Source organism: Artibeus jamaicensis, unplaced genomic scaffold (genome assembly GCF_021234435.1).
Source record: "Artibeus jamaicensis isolate MK-2021 breed Jamaican fruit bat unplaced genomic scaffold, CSHL_Jam_final contig_511, whole genome shotgun sequence".
Lineage (NCBI taxonomy): Eukaryota > Metazoa > Chordata > Mammalia > Chiroptera > Phyllostomidae > Artibeus > Artibeus jamaicensis.
This window is the reverse complement of record NW_026521866.1, coordinates 1,050,827-1,064,932: the sequence shown is the minus strand read 5'-3', so window position 1 is coordinate 1,064,932 and position 14,106 is coordinate 1,050,827. Positions and strand designations below refer to the sequence as shown.

General features: G+C 33.7%; 1 protein-coding gene across 2 annotated transcripts in view; it reads right to left on the bottom strand.

The window, feature by feature from the left end:
• Window positions 1–582: 582 nt before the first annotated feature.
• Window positions 583–14,106, bottom strand: part of VAPA (VAMP associated protein A) — a 51,540-nt gene continuing 38,016 nt past the window's right edge. Inside the window, exons 5-7 of one of the 2 annotated variants that reach the window (XM_037154071.2) lie at window positions 11,519–11,653; window positions 7,219–7,392; window positions 583–3,902 (exon numbers count right to left, since the gene is read on the bottom strand). In XM_037154071.2, coding sequence (XP_037009966.2) covers window positions 3,744–3,902; window positions 7,219–7,392; window positions 11,519–11,653 — 468 coding nt within the window. In that variant the 3' untranslated portion in view covers window positions 583–3,743. The remainder of the gene's footprint in view (window positions 3,903–7,218; window positions 7,393–11,518; window positions 11,654–14,106) is intronic. The other variant, XM_037154072.2, reaches the window with a different exon arrangement.

Below are 14,106 nucleotides of genomic sequence, written 5' to 3'. Positions count from 1 at the left end.
AATAAACCAGAGAAGTGATTAAGTGTAACAAAGTTGGGCACAAACTTGTATGTAATTTATAGGGCATAAAGTTGTATGTAATTTATAATTATCTTTAAAAGCATTGTAAGGAAATAAATGTCCATAGAAATTGATACTGCTGGATGCCAGGATTTGACATTTTTTAAAAATGTATTTTCCAAATTCTCTAAAATGCAAACATTATTATTTCTATAATCAGAAGTGTAGGAAGATAAAATTTTCTTTCTCTTTAAGGTTGAATGGTCAAACTTCTTTGCACCAATCCCCAACAGGCTGGGCATTGACAAGAGGCCACTGCTCCTGCACTGCACTCTTCAGAAGCATGGCTTCTACCAACATTGTGTGCTATCAAACGAGGAACCAAAAAACTAGCTGATCCCAATTTCCCACAAAAAAGCATTTAACTTCTAGGTCCTTCAGAAAAAGACTTACCTCCCATCAGAACTCAAGTCCCAGTCAATGACTGACTAATAGTACTTGATATAACACAAACATATAAATCATCATAATCTGTTAAAATCACATTACTTTTTTGTTTTTGGAAATGAAAATGACACTTCACCAGATTTTTAATCAGTTTATTTATTCACGCAACAGTTTAATTTCCTTTGAAAGCTAGAAAATAAAGATCATTTACCTTATTTTATTGTTTTTCTATACGGTAAACACTGATCTCTTCCTAACTCCCAGAAAGATCAATTTTTTTTTAAATCTATGCACACACCAAATCACTGAATAGGAATGTGCAAAGCCCTAGGAAAACTATTTCTTGATTGCTTTTAAAGTGGCAAAAGATCACAATTGGGGGTCATACTGTACAAGAACTCTGCTTTTTTACCGTATTGATAAAACTTCTTTTTGAAGTGGCATGTTTTGAATGATTACAATTCAAAAGTAATTCCCACAGCAGATATCAATTTTAGCAAAAGTTCTGAGCAAGATACTTGAAGGAGAAATATTATTTTTTCTTTGACTAGAATTTCTGACTTAAGTACATTTTTCGCAATGTCATTTTTTAAAAGGTAACACACTCAAGAATACAATTCTTAAATTTGTTTCTTGTAAATGAAAGAATGGGCAAAGTTAAGGTACATTAATTATAGAAAGAATGAAGGAAGGTAGTGCATTTAACATCACATATGAACTTAAGGCCTTAGTTACTGGATTGTGATTTCAGTATTAGCAACAGTGTATTTCCCTCATGCTTACATACAAAAGTAAGCCAGCAGACAAAATTTTCTAAAAATGTAAGGAATGAAGACAATTTAATCTATGTTATCAGTCAATACAGTTGAACTCTTAAAGTAACCACTGGTAATAAAATAATCTGATCACACTTCATACACTCATTAAAAAGAACAAAAGTCTCCTATACAATTAGAACATCTCCTGATATGTAAAGCAGTTAAGCCCGCACACCCTTTTCTTTGAAGGTGCTACCCAGACTACACTCTATCTAAAGTCCAGGCATTGCATAATGCATTTTACAGAATACCTATCTAAAAATACACTGTATTTCATAGTGTTTATTACCAATGTTGGGGGATGGGAGCATTTCCAGCCTAAACACTAAAACAAAACATATACATGAGACTATTCAACAGCAGTGGCCTATAATACAAGCCTATGATAGAAAAACACATACTCTTATTAAATGGCATCTTAGGTTCATTATTTCAAGTCATGAACTAAATTAATACAATTTTTTTTCCTACAAAGTGAACAGAAAACACACCAAACCAAAGTCAGGAGAGATTACTAGGTCTAGCCCTGCCTCACCTATGAGATGCAAGGAAAGTTCTCTTTAACTCTCTCTCATAAAGGCCTTAGATTCCTCAGCTTTAAACAAAGGGGTTGAACAAAATGAAATCTAAGGAGCATTCCCATGAAATGGGATTTTGGTAAATTTTTGAGAATTTAAATGTTTAAAAAAAAATGACAGCCATTAAGTATCAAGCTTGATACTTATCACCAATAATGTAGATTATACAAAGCTTTAAGCCAAAGAATTACTGATTCTGCATTTACGGGGTAAAAAAATGCAAGACTCTTTCTATCGTGCTTTTCCAGTTATCAGAAAGGGAAGGAAATTTTATAATGACTGTAATTCATATAGCAATGGAAACATTACCTGCAATAGCATGCTAGTAATGGATAGTTGTTACTTGTGCTTGTTTTTAGTATTTTGCACAACAGCAAGAAGTTTTGTAGAAAATACCATAGAGCCAATGACACAATAAATGTGATTAGACAAATCAAAATATACTTAAAATGAAAAGGCAAACAAAATACTTAAAGCATTTCATTCATTCACAAAATGTATACACAGACCTGGGCCTAACATATTTCACTGCTCCACATCAAGTCCCAAAGTCCAATCTCCCTTTCAGATAGAAGTGTATCTTTCACAAAACCAACACCTATTTTCAGGATCAAAATTCACTTGTATTAGATTGTACTCAGTTAAAAAAAAAATGAACACATTTTCTACTGTTCCAAAATGTTCTATGCTGATACAAATGAAATAAATTCAAACTCTACAATGCACATTTATACTGAAAATGTGTTTCACATGGTTAATAGAATTGCAAGGAATAAAGTCATTTCTCACAAAGATTCCCAAGGCTTGCTCAGTGATAAGAAATTTCCAGAATGGGAATTTACTTTGAGTGTCAAATTGGGCAGGAAAAACACCTACTTTTAACTATTATTATGAAATATTATAAAAGGAATTAATAAGCTCATTAAAAAGCACTTGACTAGAACCAAGAATGAATCTTTCTTGGGACAATACTAAAAGGACCTGTTTAGAATGGGGTAAATGCAATACAGCCACAAGGCATACACATAAACTGACAAAAATAACAGCACTTTTATTCTCATCGTATTTGTTTACTTTATATTGTCTTGAAGACAAACTGATTATGATCTTTCAAAATACCAAAAGTAGAGTGAAACTGATCAGTTCCTTTCATTAATAGAATGAGGACTTTTACTTACAAATACTGTAAATCTAAAAGGGTTTCCATCTGAAATAAAATTATGCATTATAAATTTCAAATTATCATAGAGTGGACTTTCTGGTATCCCCATCTAATGACACAACAGACACAAGCTATTGAGCAAGAATCTGTTAACAGTTTTATTTGTTTTAATGTTAAATACCATGGGACAGAATTGTAAGGATGAAAAACTCAGTCAACAACTGCCTCACAAGGGATAAGAAAAGTTCTGCCATATTAGCAAAGGTAAAGGAGAAAATTTACACTGTAAGAGGCACCATTTCCCCACAGAATACCTCTTGGCATTTCCTGAATGAGTGGGATTAGCAATCTAAATAAATCATTTCAAGAGGTAACAGCAACAGATAAAATTTAAAGGGATTATTAAAATAACATTTACAAGACTCTGAACAATTCTTGAACTCTTATTAAAACAACAAAGAAAGAATAATTCTTTATTTATGAATTTCATAAAGGACTGAATGTGCAACTGACATCTGCTAGTGATGATCTGGTAATATACAATTTGTCCAGTAGCCGAACAGTTTGTTTTTATTCTGTTTTCTAACCATAAGAGATCATTAAAGGCAAAGCCTATATGACGCTGTACACACACACAAAAATGGTCACCGTGGGCCATACTACCAATGAAATGGTAGGTAAACACATCTTTTTCTGGTCAAGAGAAAATAAAAGAAATAGCACTCTGCATGCTTCACTCTACAAGATGAATTTCCCTAGAAAGAATCCAATGAAAATGGCTGCAATTACAACAAGAAGTGAAGGAAGAGGACTGGTGACATTATCTCTGAAGGATGCAGTTGAGGTTGATCCAGGTTTATCCGAGTGTGCTACCTTTCTGAGTCTTAAGCCTTCATCCTAGAAAAAAATATATATGCACAAAAAGTTTTAAAAACAAATATGCATATAAGACTACCAAGCTAAGTATCAACAGAGAGAAAACAGATCAGTATGCAGTGGCTGGGGGTGTGAACAGGATTTACTGCTAACTGGCATATGAAAACTTTCTAGGACAATGCAAGCGTTCTAAAACTGGATTCTAGTGATGGCTCCACAATTGTGTAAATTTACTAAAAATCATTAAATTATACCCTTACAATGAGTGACTATACAGTGTAAATTATGCCACAATAATGAGGATTTTAAAAACTACAGCTCAGAAATATATTCCTAAAAATCTGGAAAATCACATATGGCTGTATTTAAATAGATGAAAAAATTCCATTATTAAAATTAATACCACTAAAGAGTTCTGTGCATGTATATATTTCCAAGGTGGCCCATAGTTGCTTTCACACCTACCCTAGCCCAATTAGCCAAAGACTACTAGAAACAAACCAGCAGTCTGACAGGTTCACTTACTTCCAGCAACCAGGGCACTGGCACAGCAGAGACACAGGTTAACTTACCAAAGGTAGAAGAATTTTATAGATTTGAAAGAAAGGGGAAGTTCAGGGTGAAGTTTAAATAATGTAGTTTTTTTATATACTCAAAGTAAAGCAGGAAAGCTGTGTGTAAAAGGGTCAGCACTGGATCTGAACTGTTAACACTGAATACTATTTCTTTGGAAAGTTCAAATTACAATAGATGTGGAGTGTCATATACATCAACACACCCATTCGAAGCTCTGCACCTAGACTCAACAGGGAGGCTGCTTTTCTACACCAAGCTAACTTTGATGCTCCAGACAAGAGTGGGTTGCTTCATTCTTACTGATATGATTTCACACAGCAAAGTTTCTGACAGTCTATGATTTTAGGGGACAATGTTTCTCAATAAAAAAGGAGCAGTCACTCAAGATGGGAGGTTGTTATGACACTTTATCAGTGGCAGTATGACCATAGGGAAAATACCAATATCTGTATTTGTTAATTAAGGCATTTGGCTTTATCTCTTTGTGTCCATCATCTCAACCAGATGAATGACGGCACATTTTTATCTCCTCACTGCAAGCTAATTTTTATATCCTCATACTGACTCTTGTATACCAAGTATAAGAGTCTACCTGACATAACACTGTTTTATTTTCACTACTAGATTTTCTGAAGGTTTGTGCGTCTTTTTTGTCTTATGCTAATTAATCCTGGGTGGTGAGAACAATGATTCTCAATCCCAGCAAGAACTTTAAAATACGGTCCTAGTGATTCTGATTCACTAGGTCTGGGCAGGGCCTAGCCAGGTACATTTTTAAACAGCTCTCTGGGAGATTAGGATATGGTCTGGATAAAAACCATAGGGGCAGAGGAATATAAAAGGTTAGTGATCAGACATGCTCAAGAAAGTTAATATGGCAACAAAATATTATGGGTCTTATGTATAAAATATTAAAAAGCTTGAAATTGATGCTATAAGCCAATGGTCTTTTATGTTTTAGACAGCAGAATGTTTTTTCAAATAACATCTCCTAGAGAACATCAGCCTATAAAGAGTTACAACCAGAAATTAAGTTCCACTCACCTATCTCCTGGTTCACTCTTCCTATTTTCCAGCCCTGCCCTACCTGTACCAACCAATCCTATCATTTCCACTTCTCCCCTCGCTGCCAAGAGATAAATAGTGGTTTTTTGAACAAACACTCTGAGTATACTAGGGAATACATCTTTCAACAAAGAACACAACTTGTGCAAGTACTAGAAGATAAATTAACAAAACTGCATGATGTGGAGTATGAAATGGAGATAATTTTTCAACTATTCAGATAGGTGCTGGAGGCAGAGGGTTCCTGAGGGGTACTAAGAAATATGAAGATAACCAGAAAAGTTATTTCAGCACTGATCAATTCAAGATACAGTGCTTTTGATTCAGGGTGGTTCTTATGTTCGCTTAACAGACAGCATAACAAAATGTAGATTAAGTTCCATAACTTAGTTCATTCTTGTATCATCTATCAATACTATAACACAAAAACCTAAAACAAAGCCTTAAAAAATTTAAAGGTATTCAGATCTTGAAATAACTACTTGTTAAAGGCTAATAATAACCTCCATACATTCAAATTAGTCCTCAATTCACCAGTCCCATTCATTTATTCATTTAAATATACTAATGACTATGATACATATGTCTATGAATGCAAAAATGACTCCACACAGTCCTTGCCCCCAGAAAAGTACTGTCCACTAGAGGGAGAAACACATCCAACAAGTAAAAGACATGGTGGGGAAAAAAGGAGACAGCATTCCTAAAGAATTTTTCTTTTCTTTTTGGAGGGAGAGTACCCTATTAAAAGGTTATACTGAAAAGATTACAAGAAACAAAAGTACATATATGTATGTGGTGTGAGGGTAGGGACAAGAATTCAAAGATATTCCAGTAAGGTGGAAGAACTTAAGCCAAAGCAAAAGGGGGGAAGTGTGATAAAAACAGAGATGCTTCTTCAGGATACTATAGCTCAACACTGTCCAATACAAACATAGTATGAACTTCACAAACGTGAGCCACATTTTAAATTTTCTAATGGCATATTAAATTTTAAATTTTCAAATGGCATAATAAAAAAGCAGAAAGAAACTGGCAAAATTAACCTTAATAATGTATTCAATCCCATATAACCAAAATATTACTTTAATATATAATACAAAAAATATATACTTCACCTTTTTTTTGGTACTAAGTCTAAGAAATCAGTGTATATTTTACACTCACAGCACCTCTCAATCCAAACTACAGTCATATCTCAGTAATCATAACTTTCAGAACTCATCAAACCCTGTACACTTCACATTTTGACAAGAAAAAAATGTTTCAGGACTTGGCGCTTGCTCCCCACTTGGCACCCATTTCTCAAGATGAAACAGAGGTCAATCAATGTGTCATTTTCAGCACTCTACACAAATTAATGACTGTAACCTCATTTCAAGTGCTCGATAGCCCCAGTGACCAGCGGCTAGCTACTCTATGAGCAGCACCATTCTAGGCAGTTCATATGACTAGGGCACAGAATGTGAAGGGTTCAACTAAGTTCAAGCTAGCAATGCCTAGGAAAAGAACTTGCAGACAATGAGAAGCCAGGGTAAAACTGTTAAAAGAGGCTGGGAGTACGGAACAAAGGACAGGATATAAAGTAAAGAAAAGGAGAAAGAATTGCCCCCAAACTGACAGATAAAATGGCCTAACAACAGTCACATGTCCTATGCCTTTATTTAAATCAACTTATTATCAAAATACAACTTACTCTCAGATGTCGATTTTCTTCTGACAGCTTCATTATTTCTCCCTGAAGTCTTTTACACTCTTCCATGAGTTTCCTTGTTTCAGTGTCATTAAGTGAAACACTATGTGGTTTTGGCATGGGTCCATCTTGTTTAGATGCATTCAGCGGAACAGCTTTGCTAGGTTCCATATCATTCTGTGTTACAAAGACAGTGGGAATTTTTTAACTAAATCTCCTTACAGGTTTTAAACAAGTCAAAATTTAAACTCCACATCCTTCTTATCAAAATAATTATTTAAAAGGTTTGACAATTTTCTATTTCAATAAGAATTTTTTTGATAGCGAATGTTACAGTCACCTGTGAACAATTTTAGAAGGACTAAATCAGTAAATATCAGTAGTTAGATAAAGCAAATAAGCCCACTCCCTCCTCTACTCCCATAACCCTTTGCACTTACCTCTACCAAAGCACTTATCATATATCATAATAATGTATTTTTGATGTTCTACAATACTTCAGAGGTTGGGAGAGCAAAAGTCATTTCTCTTTGTACTGACCCCTTAACCCAGCACTTTGACGAACAGTAGTTATTTAATGAAAGTATGCTGAATAACTGACGACAACCAAAATCCAAATACGAAGATCATTTTCAGAGCTCTGATTCTGCAATTCAAATGAGGTTCTGGGAGGGTAGGGGGGATATTATTGTAATCATTCCAATAAAATTAGACTATCTAAGAAAAACATTTAAAGAAAACCTAACATCTATTAATGGGGAAAAATAACTAAAGAATGTAAACCTTGAAAGGGAGATAATGAATACAAACCAAAAAAAAAAAAAAGAGAGAGAGAGAGAGAAGGGAATGGAAGGGAGTTATTTCCATGATCTCAAACTCAAACATAAATGATTCCTTCAAATTACCACTGTTTAATTTATGAGATTTAATATGGAATCAAAGTACCCAGTTTTAAAACCATGAGCCCCCAAAATCTTAATTTTCACCAACATTCACCCATTTAAAACTAGTGGCAAAGGCATATGATAAATACCTAAGGCAGTACTTAAGTACTCCTGAGCCTCTGATCTAAAGTGCCTCCATCATTTATTCCGTCACATATGACGTAACAGTATTAGTGTAACAAGTCATGTTTTTAATTATATTTTTAATTTTAGATAAAAAGATATAAACTGCTTTATTCAGATATAAACTTCTAACAAAAATATTTCCAAATCAACTTTATGGCACTTCACAGTACTTATTGATGACATTTTCAACACAGATTATATACTGATCACATCATCCCACCTCCTGAATTTATACTGAGTAAATAGTTTGTTTAAAATTAGTATTTTCTTTTGAAAGAGAGGTGATTTTATTATTATGCCTAAATCCATCTAAAATTAATGTTATGACGAGATTCTAATGTACAACGCTATATGTATTAAACCTGAATTTTTCCAATTTTCTTTAGAAGCTTCAGAGTTGTGAAAGGTTTTTAAGAAGGCTAGTTCAGCCCTGGCTGGAGTGGCTCAGTGGATTGAGTGCCAGCCTGAGAACCAAAGGGTCACTGATTCAATTCCCAGTCAGGACACATGCCTGGGTTTTGGGCCAGGTCTCTGGTAGGGGTCCTGTGAGAGACAACCACACATTGATGTTTCTTTCGCTTTCTCCCTTCCTCTCTCTAAAAATAAATAAATAAAATCTTTCAAAAGTGGCTACTTCAATTTTCTTATTTGAGTTTTTCTCTTGCCCTCTTATTCTTTACCCTATCCTGAACCCATCCCATCTCCATTATTAAAAATCAGTTCCTGATACATTTTGCTTTCCACCAATATTCCTTCCCTTACTACTTAATAGTAACTATATTTCAAAGTGATTTTTCAAGTGTGTTCAAATTCCAACCTAAAACAAGTCCAACTTCTGAAAATGAGGGTGCCATGTTGCCTTCCTCTGTAAAAATGAAGGCAATAGTCAACAATATGGCAACTGAGGAGTATTTAGGTTTTGGTTAAGAATTAGAGAAAAAAATATGCTCATACCAAAACGTTGACTAAAAAATTAGAAGGAAATATGTGAGGCCAACAAGTGAAGAGAAAAAAAATTAAATGAGGAATTACCAAACTCTTCACAATTGAATTTTTATTTTTAAATAAATCCTGAAATTCCAGAAAATTTAGAATTATGAGGAATTTATCTCCCATTATTTCATCAATCCAACACTATTATTTATCTTCCAATATTTTTTTCATAAGCCCATTTTGTAAACTCCATATACATATACATTTTAATCTTTCTTCAACTATATGTGCATCTTTTTATTTTCATTTTAAATGATACAATATGCCATTAGATATTGTATCCCATACTTTACTAAAATTACTTAAAGCATTTCATTCTTGTTAGACATTTGATAGATAGATTTCCACTCTTTGGGATTTAACATGTCAATGAATATCTTCTTACAGTGGCAGAATTAGATTTTCTTTTTTATTGACATTTTCCTTAATGTGTTTATATAACTTTTATAACCAAAAGGAAAGGAAATGTCTTAACCAATTTGTGGAGCATAAACACAAGACTAGAAATGCAAAAAGATACAGGGAAGCTTAAACACATTTCAAAAGTGAGCCAAATTAAGTCGTGAAACAAGTTACATGAAGTCTAATTATATCATGTAATATTTAGGCACCCTACAAACCAGTCAACATACATAGAAGATGCCAAGAAATCTAATTTATTTATGCACATTTAAAGTATAGTCATATATTCCTAACTTAGTTGGGGGTTAAGGGAAGTGGAGGAAGTAAGTCATTCATGTAGTAACAATCTGAAGAGCTTGGTGAGAAACACTAAGGCTGCTGTGACTTTAAGTATAAACTTCTATTCAGGAGGTTTGGCTCCCAGAAAACAGCCTGTTCCTTGACAGTTGCTTCAGACTGGTCTTGAAAGTGGAGACTGGTTGTTCTGAGAACCATGAAAAAAGCAAACTAAAGGGATTCAACAACATGCTGCAAATCTTCAGAAACTGATGAATTTAGAATAAACCATAAGGTCAAGGCCATGATGTTAATAAAGAAAATATACCCTGTCCCGCACTTATTCTACTGTCTTATATTAACTAGTCTAGCTACAGTAATCTCTCTCCATCTGAGTTGAATTTATTTCTGTATCCTTTTTTAATATCCTTCAGAATTTTAATTCCAAGATTCTAACTAATTCTTATTGGGAGTAATTAGACAAAAAGCAAGCAACTGGAACTAGGGAAAGGTAAAATATAAGGCAAAGTAGATTTTTGCAATGAAGTCTTAAGAAAGAGAAGCAAGAGGATGTAAATATGGGACTACATTCTTGTGAGTAAGGGGTGTAAATATATAAAGGCTAAAGCCAAGAGCTATGGCATGAAATTGTTTGGAGGCATAATTAAGGCCTTATCCTGGGAAAACATACTGATAGTATTTGAATAAGAAGATTACTGAAGATTTATTTTCACTCTAAACAACCAATTTATTCTGTTACTCTAGGATCATTAATAACTAACTAGACATTTACATAAAGCATCAGGTTTTTTTAAGCCTTAGTATACATTGTCTCTGCAAAGGCAAATCAAAATATAAGCAAATTGTTCAAACTGGGGTTTCTGAAGTTTCCAGTAAGCAAGAAATGAAAAAGGGAATCATACAGCAACCATTATACCACCTAAAAGTCAACACACACACACACACACACACATACACACGAAGACATTAGTAAATTCAAATATAACCTAAGATCTCTAGGGCTTTTACCACAAATGCTCCTACCCTGGGACACTGTAAATAACTAACATGACAGTTAAAGAGGAATTACTATTATTTGTATTTGATAATAAAATATAAAATAATAATCTCACTTCTCTCTCTCCCCCTCCCTCCCGGAAAGCAATGTTTGCCAGCCCCTACAAGATTCTTATGCCTGCTAATCTATTTAGGTACTTAGATATGCCCCTACCTCCCTTTTTAGAGTGTGCTCCCAAAATTTCATCCCAAAATTTCAGTGACAGGAAAAATTACAGCAATTTCATAGTAATGTTCAAACTTACATCTGTCCTGCCCACTATTGAGATTTTAAGGTTAAATTTGTTTTGTTTTGTTTCAGGACAGCAAATAGTCTATGTGCATGATTTTTAAGTAAATTGTGGTTCTGTAATTTTAAACATAACTGAAAATTTCAATCTATTTACTTCACATAACATACAATACCACCAATGTGGTAGATAACTACATTAACATAACCAATAACACTAGTAGATTCCTATGTCTGTTAACTCCCTAAAACAAACCTTCTGCTTCTCCTGTTTGAACACATTGAGTCCCCTGGGGTCATTCTTCATGTTATAATTGGCAGGAGTTGCAACTGTGCTGTTCATGTTGCTTATTGAAGTGACAGCCGGAGTAGTCCCTGGTGGAGTTATACCCTGAGATGGTATGGGAAATACATTCTCAGATTTGCACCAAACTCTGGTTTCTCCCTATATGGTATTGGGAGTGACTAACACAGAAACCATTAGGCTCTAAAATATTACCATTTTATTCTATTAAAAGGTGTTATACATAAGAAATAACAGTAATAAATAATAGCTATGTTATTAGTTAAAGCAAAAAGTACAAAATTTCTTAACTTTTTTTACATTATTTCCCAAACAAAATTAGCTATGATCAATTTGCATGTTTACAAGCTTAAATGTATAAACCTTTTAAAATTTATGCTAGCCTCATGTTATCTTAAAATGAATACCTTCTAATTTTGTGGTGCTAAATTTTTGTTATTAATCAACACTTGTTAATATCTGAAAAACAAGCACTTCATATTTTCTTACATTTGATAATAATCTGAACAATTTTTAATTAAATGACTTTTCTCCCCTCGAGGTTCAGAAACTACAGTAATATATAAACCTCTCCAGACTCAACAACACCCCTCCCAAATACACACACCTCTTCCAGGACCAATGAACAAACTTCAGATGCACACAACAGCCTAGTATACCATTATCTCCATAGTTCTCCTATTTTCTCAAATTCCTCTAATATAGATAAAAATATTACAAAAAAAGTTTAGAACTGACTCTGAAATAATACTTATTGATATACATTATATATAAAAACTAAGAGAACGCTACCTTACTAATAATGTACTATCCCCAATCTGTTCTTTGTCTCAATAGAAAATGTATATTTACTCATGAAAAGTCTTTATACTTAAGACCCCTGAAATGCTGTTCTTGACAGCTTTTCATTCTTTATTAAGACAAATTCTTTTTCCCTAGAAAATATATTATTGACAGATATTATATGTAGGGCATAAATGAAATCCAATACATTTTAAAAATTTGGAAAATGTCAAGTAAAGTTGTAAGCCTCAAAAACAAACAAACAAACAAACAAAAAAACCCAAAATTTGGGTGTAACTGAACACAAAAAACTAAATAGGTGATAAACATGATAAATGAGTTAACTATAAATATATTCAATCCTGGAAAAAAAACACTACTACTAACTAGACATTAGATTTAATACAGAGTTGACAGTAACTAAAAATAACTAATAATTTAGAAAAACCCAACTTGGTAAAATATAAAATAGTCAATGCTTTAGTCCAAAAACCCAAGGACCATAAAGAATGGCTCTCAGTATCAGCACTGAACACAATTCAATTGAACTTTATGGGCCATTAATTTAATGAAATATATCCTTAATTTACTAAAGTATATCCACTCAAAGACCTGCTATTCCCTAGGACAAGAGAGACCACACATTTTATTATGCTTAAGAAGAATGTTAGCTGATACCAGTTACCTAGGAATAATTATTAATAGTACCTCCTTTTATTCTAAAACAGAAGGGTCCCTGGATTCTTGGATCACTCTATCTATGATCCAAATTAGACAGCTATTTCCCCCCAAAAAGCCCACATTCTAATGGTGGGGCAAATAAATTAAAAACATGGACTCAACCACTATACTTTTAAAGCTGTCAACTTTCTTATTCTATAAGACTGACCACAAAACTTCAATCTTTTTATATACAGGGTATCAAGGTCCTAAAAGAACTCATGAAACCAATAAAATAACATACCCTTTTCCACTGTTTTTTTTTAAGATTTTATTTATTTATCTTCAGAGGGGAAGGGAAGGAGAGAGGGAGAGAAATATCAATGTATGGTTGCTTCTTGTGTGTCCCCTGCTGGGAACTGGCCTGCAACCCACGCATGTGCCCTGACTGGGAATCAAACAGCAATCGTGTGGTTTGCAGGCCCGTGCTCAATCCACTGAGCTATGCCAGCGAGGGCCGTTTTCCACTGTTTTTAGAACATGCAAATACCCAATAATTAATAGCGTACCTCATTAGATCCAAACCTTCAAACAGGTATACTTACATATTCTATTTAAATTCAATGCCTATCTACTTCTTGGAAGGGGTGGGACGGGGCAGGGGAGTGGGCAGTATACAGTAGGGTGGGCAAGGAGCTGCAGGCAAGGGTTTCAGAGTGGGCTGAGGTGCTGAACATAAACAACAACACTAGCAAGTACAAGACCTGCTCACTACACCAATTTTGAGAAGTATCAACAACTATGACTGCTACTCTCAATCTACTTTAGATACTAAATTATTCTAAGGTGACTACTAAAGATCACAAATTCTAATGACCTCTTTAAATATGCCATCCTGAGAGAGTTTTTTGCATATAAAACCTGAAGTTGTCAAAAACTAAACTGAATTTTGCTTCAATTAACATACTTTTTAAAACATACTAAGGAAAAAAGAGTAAAGATCAAAGGATCTCAAGTAATTCACTATACAGCAATCATACTATAAACTAAAAAACTATTTTTAACATTTTATTAATATTGTATTAAAATGCATTAAT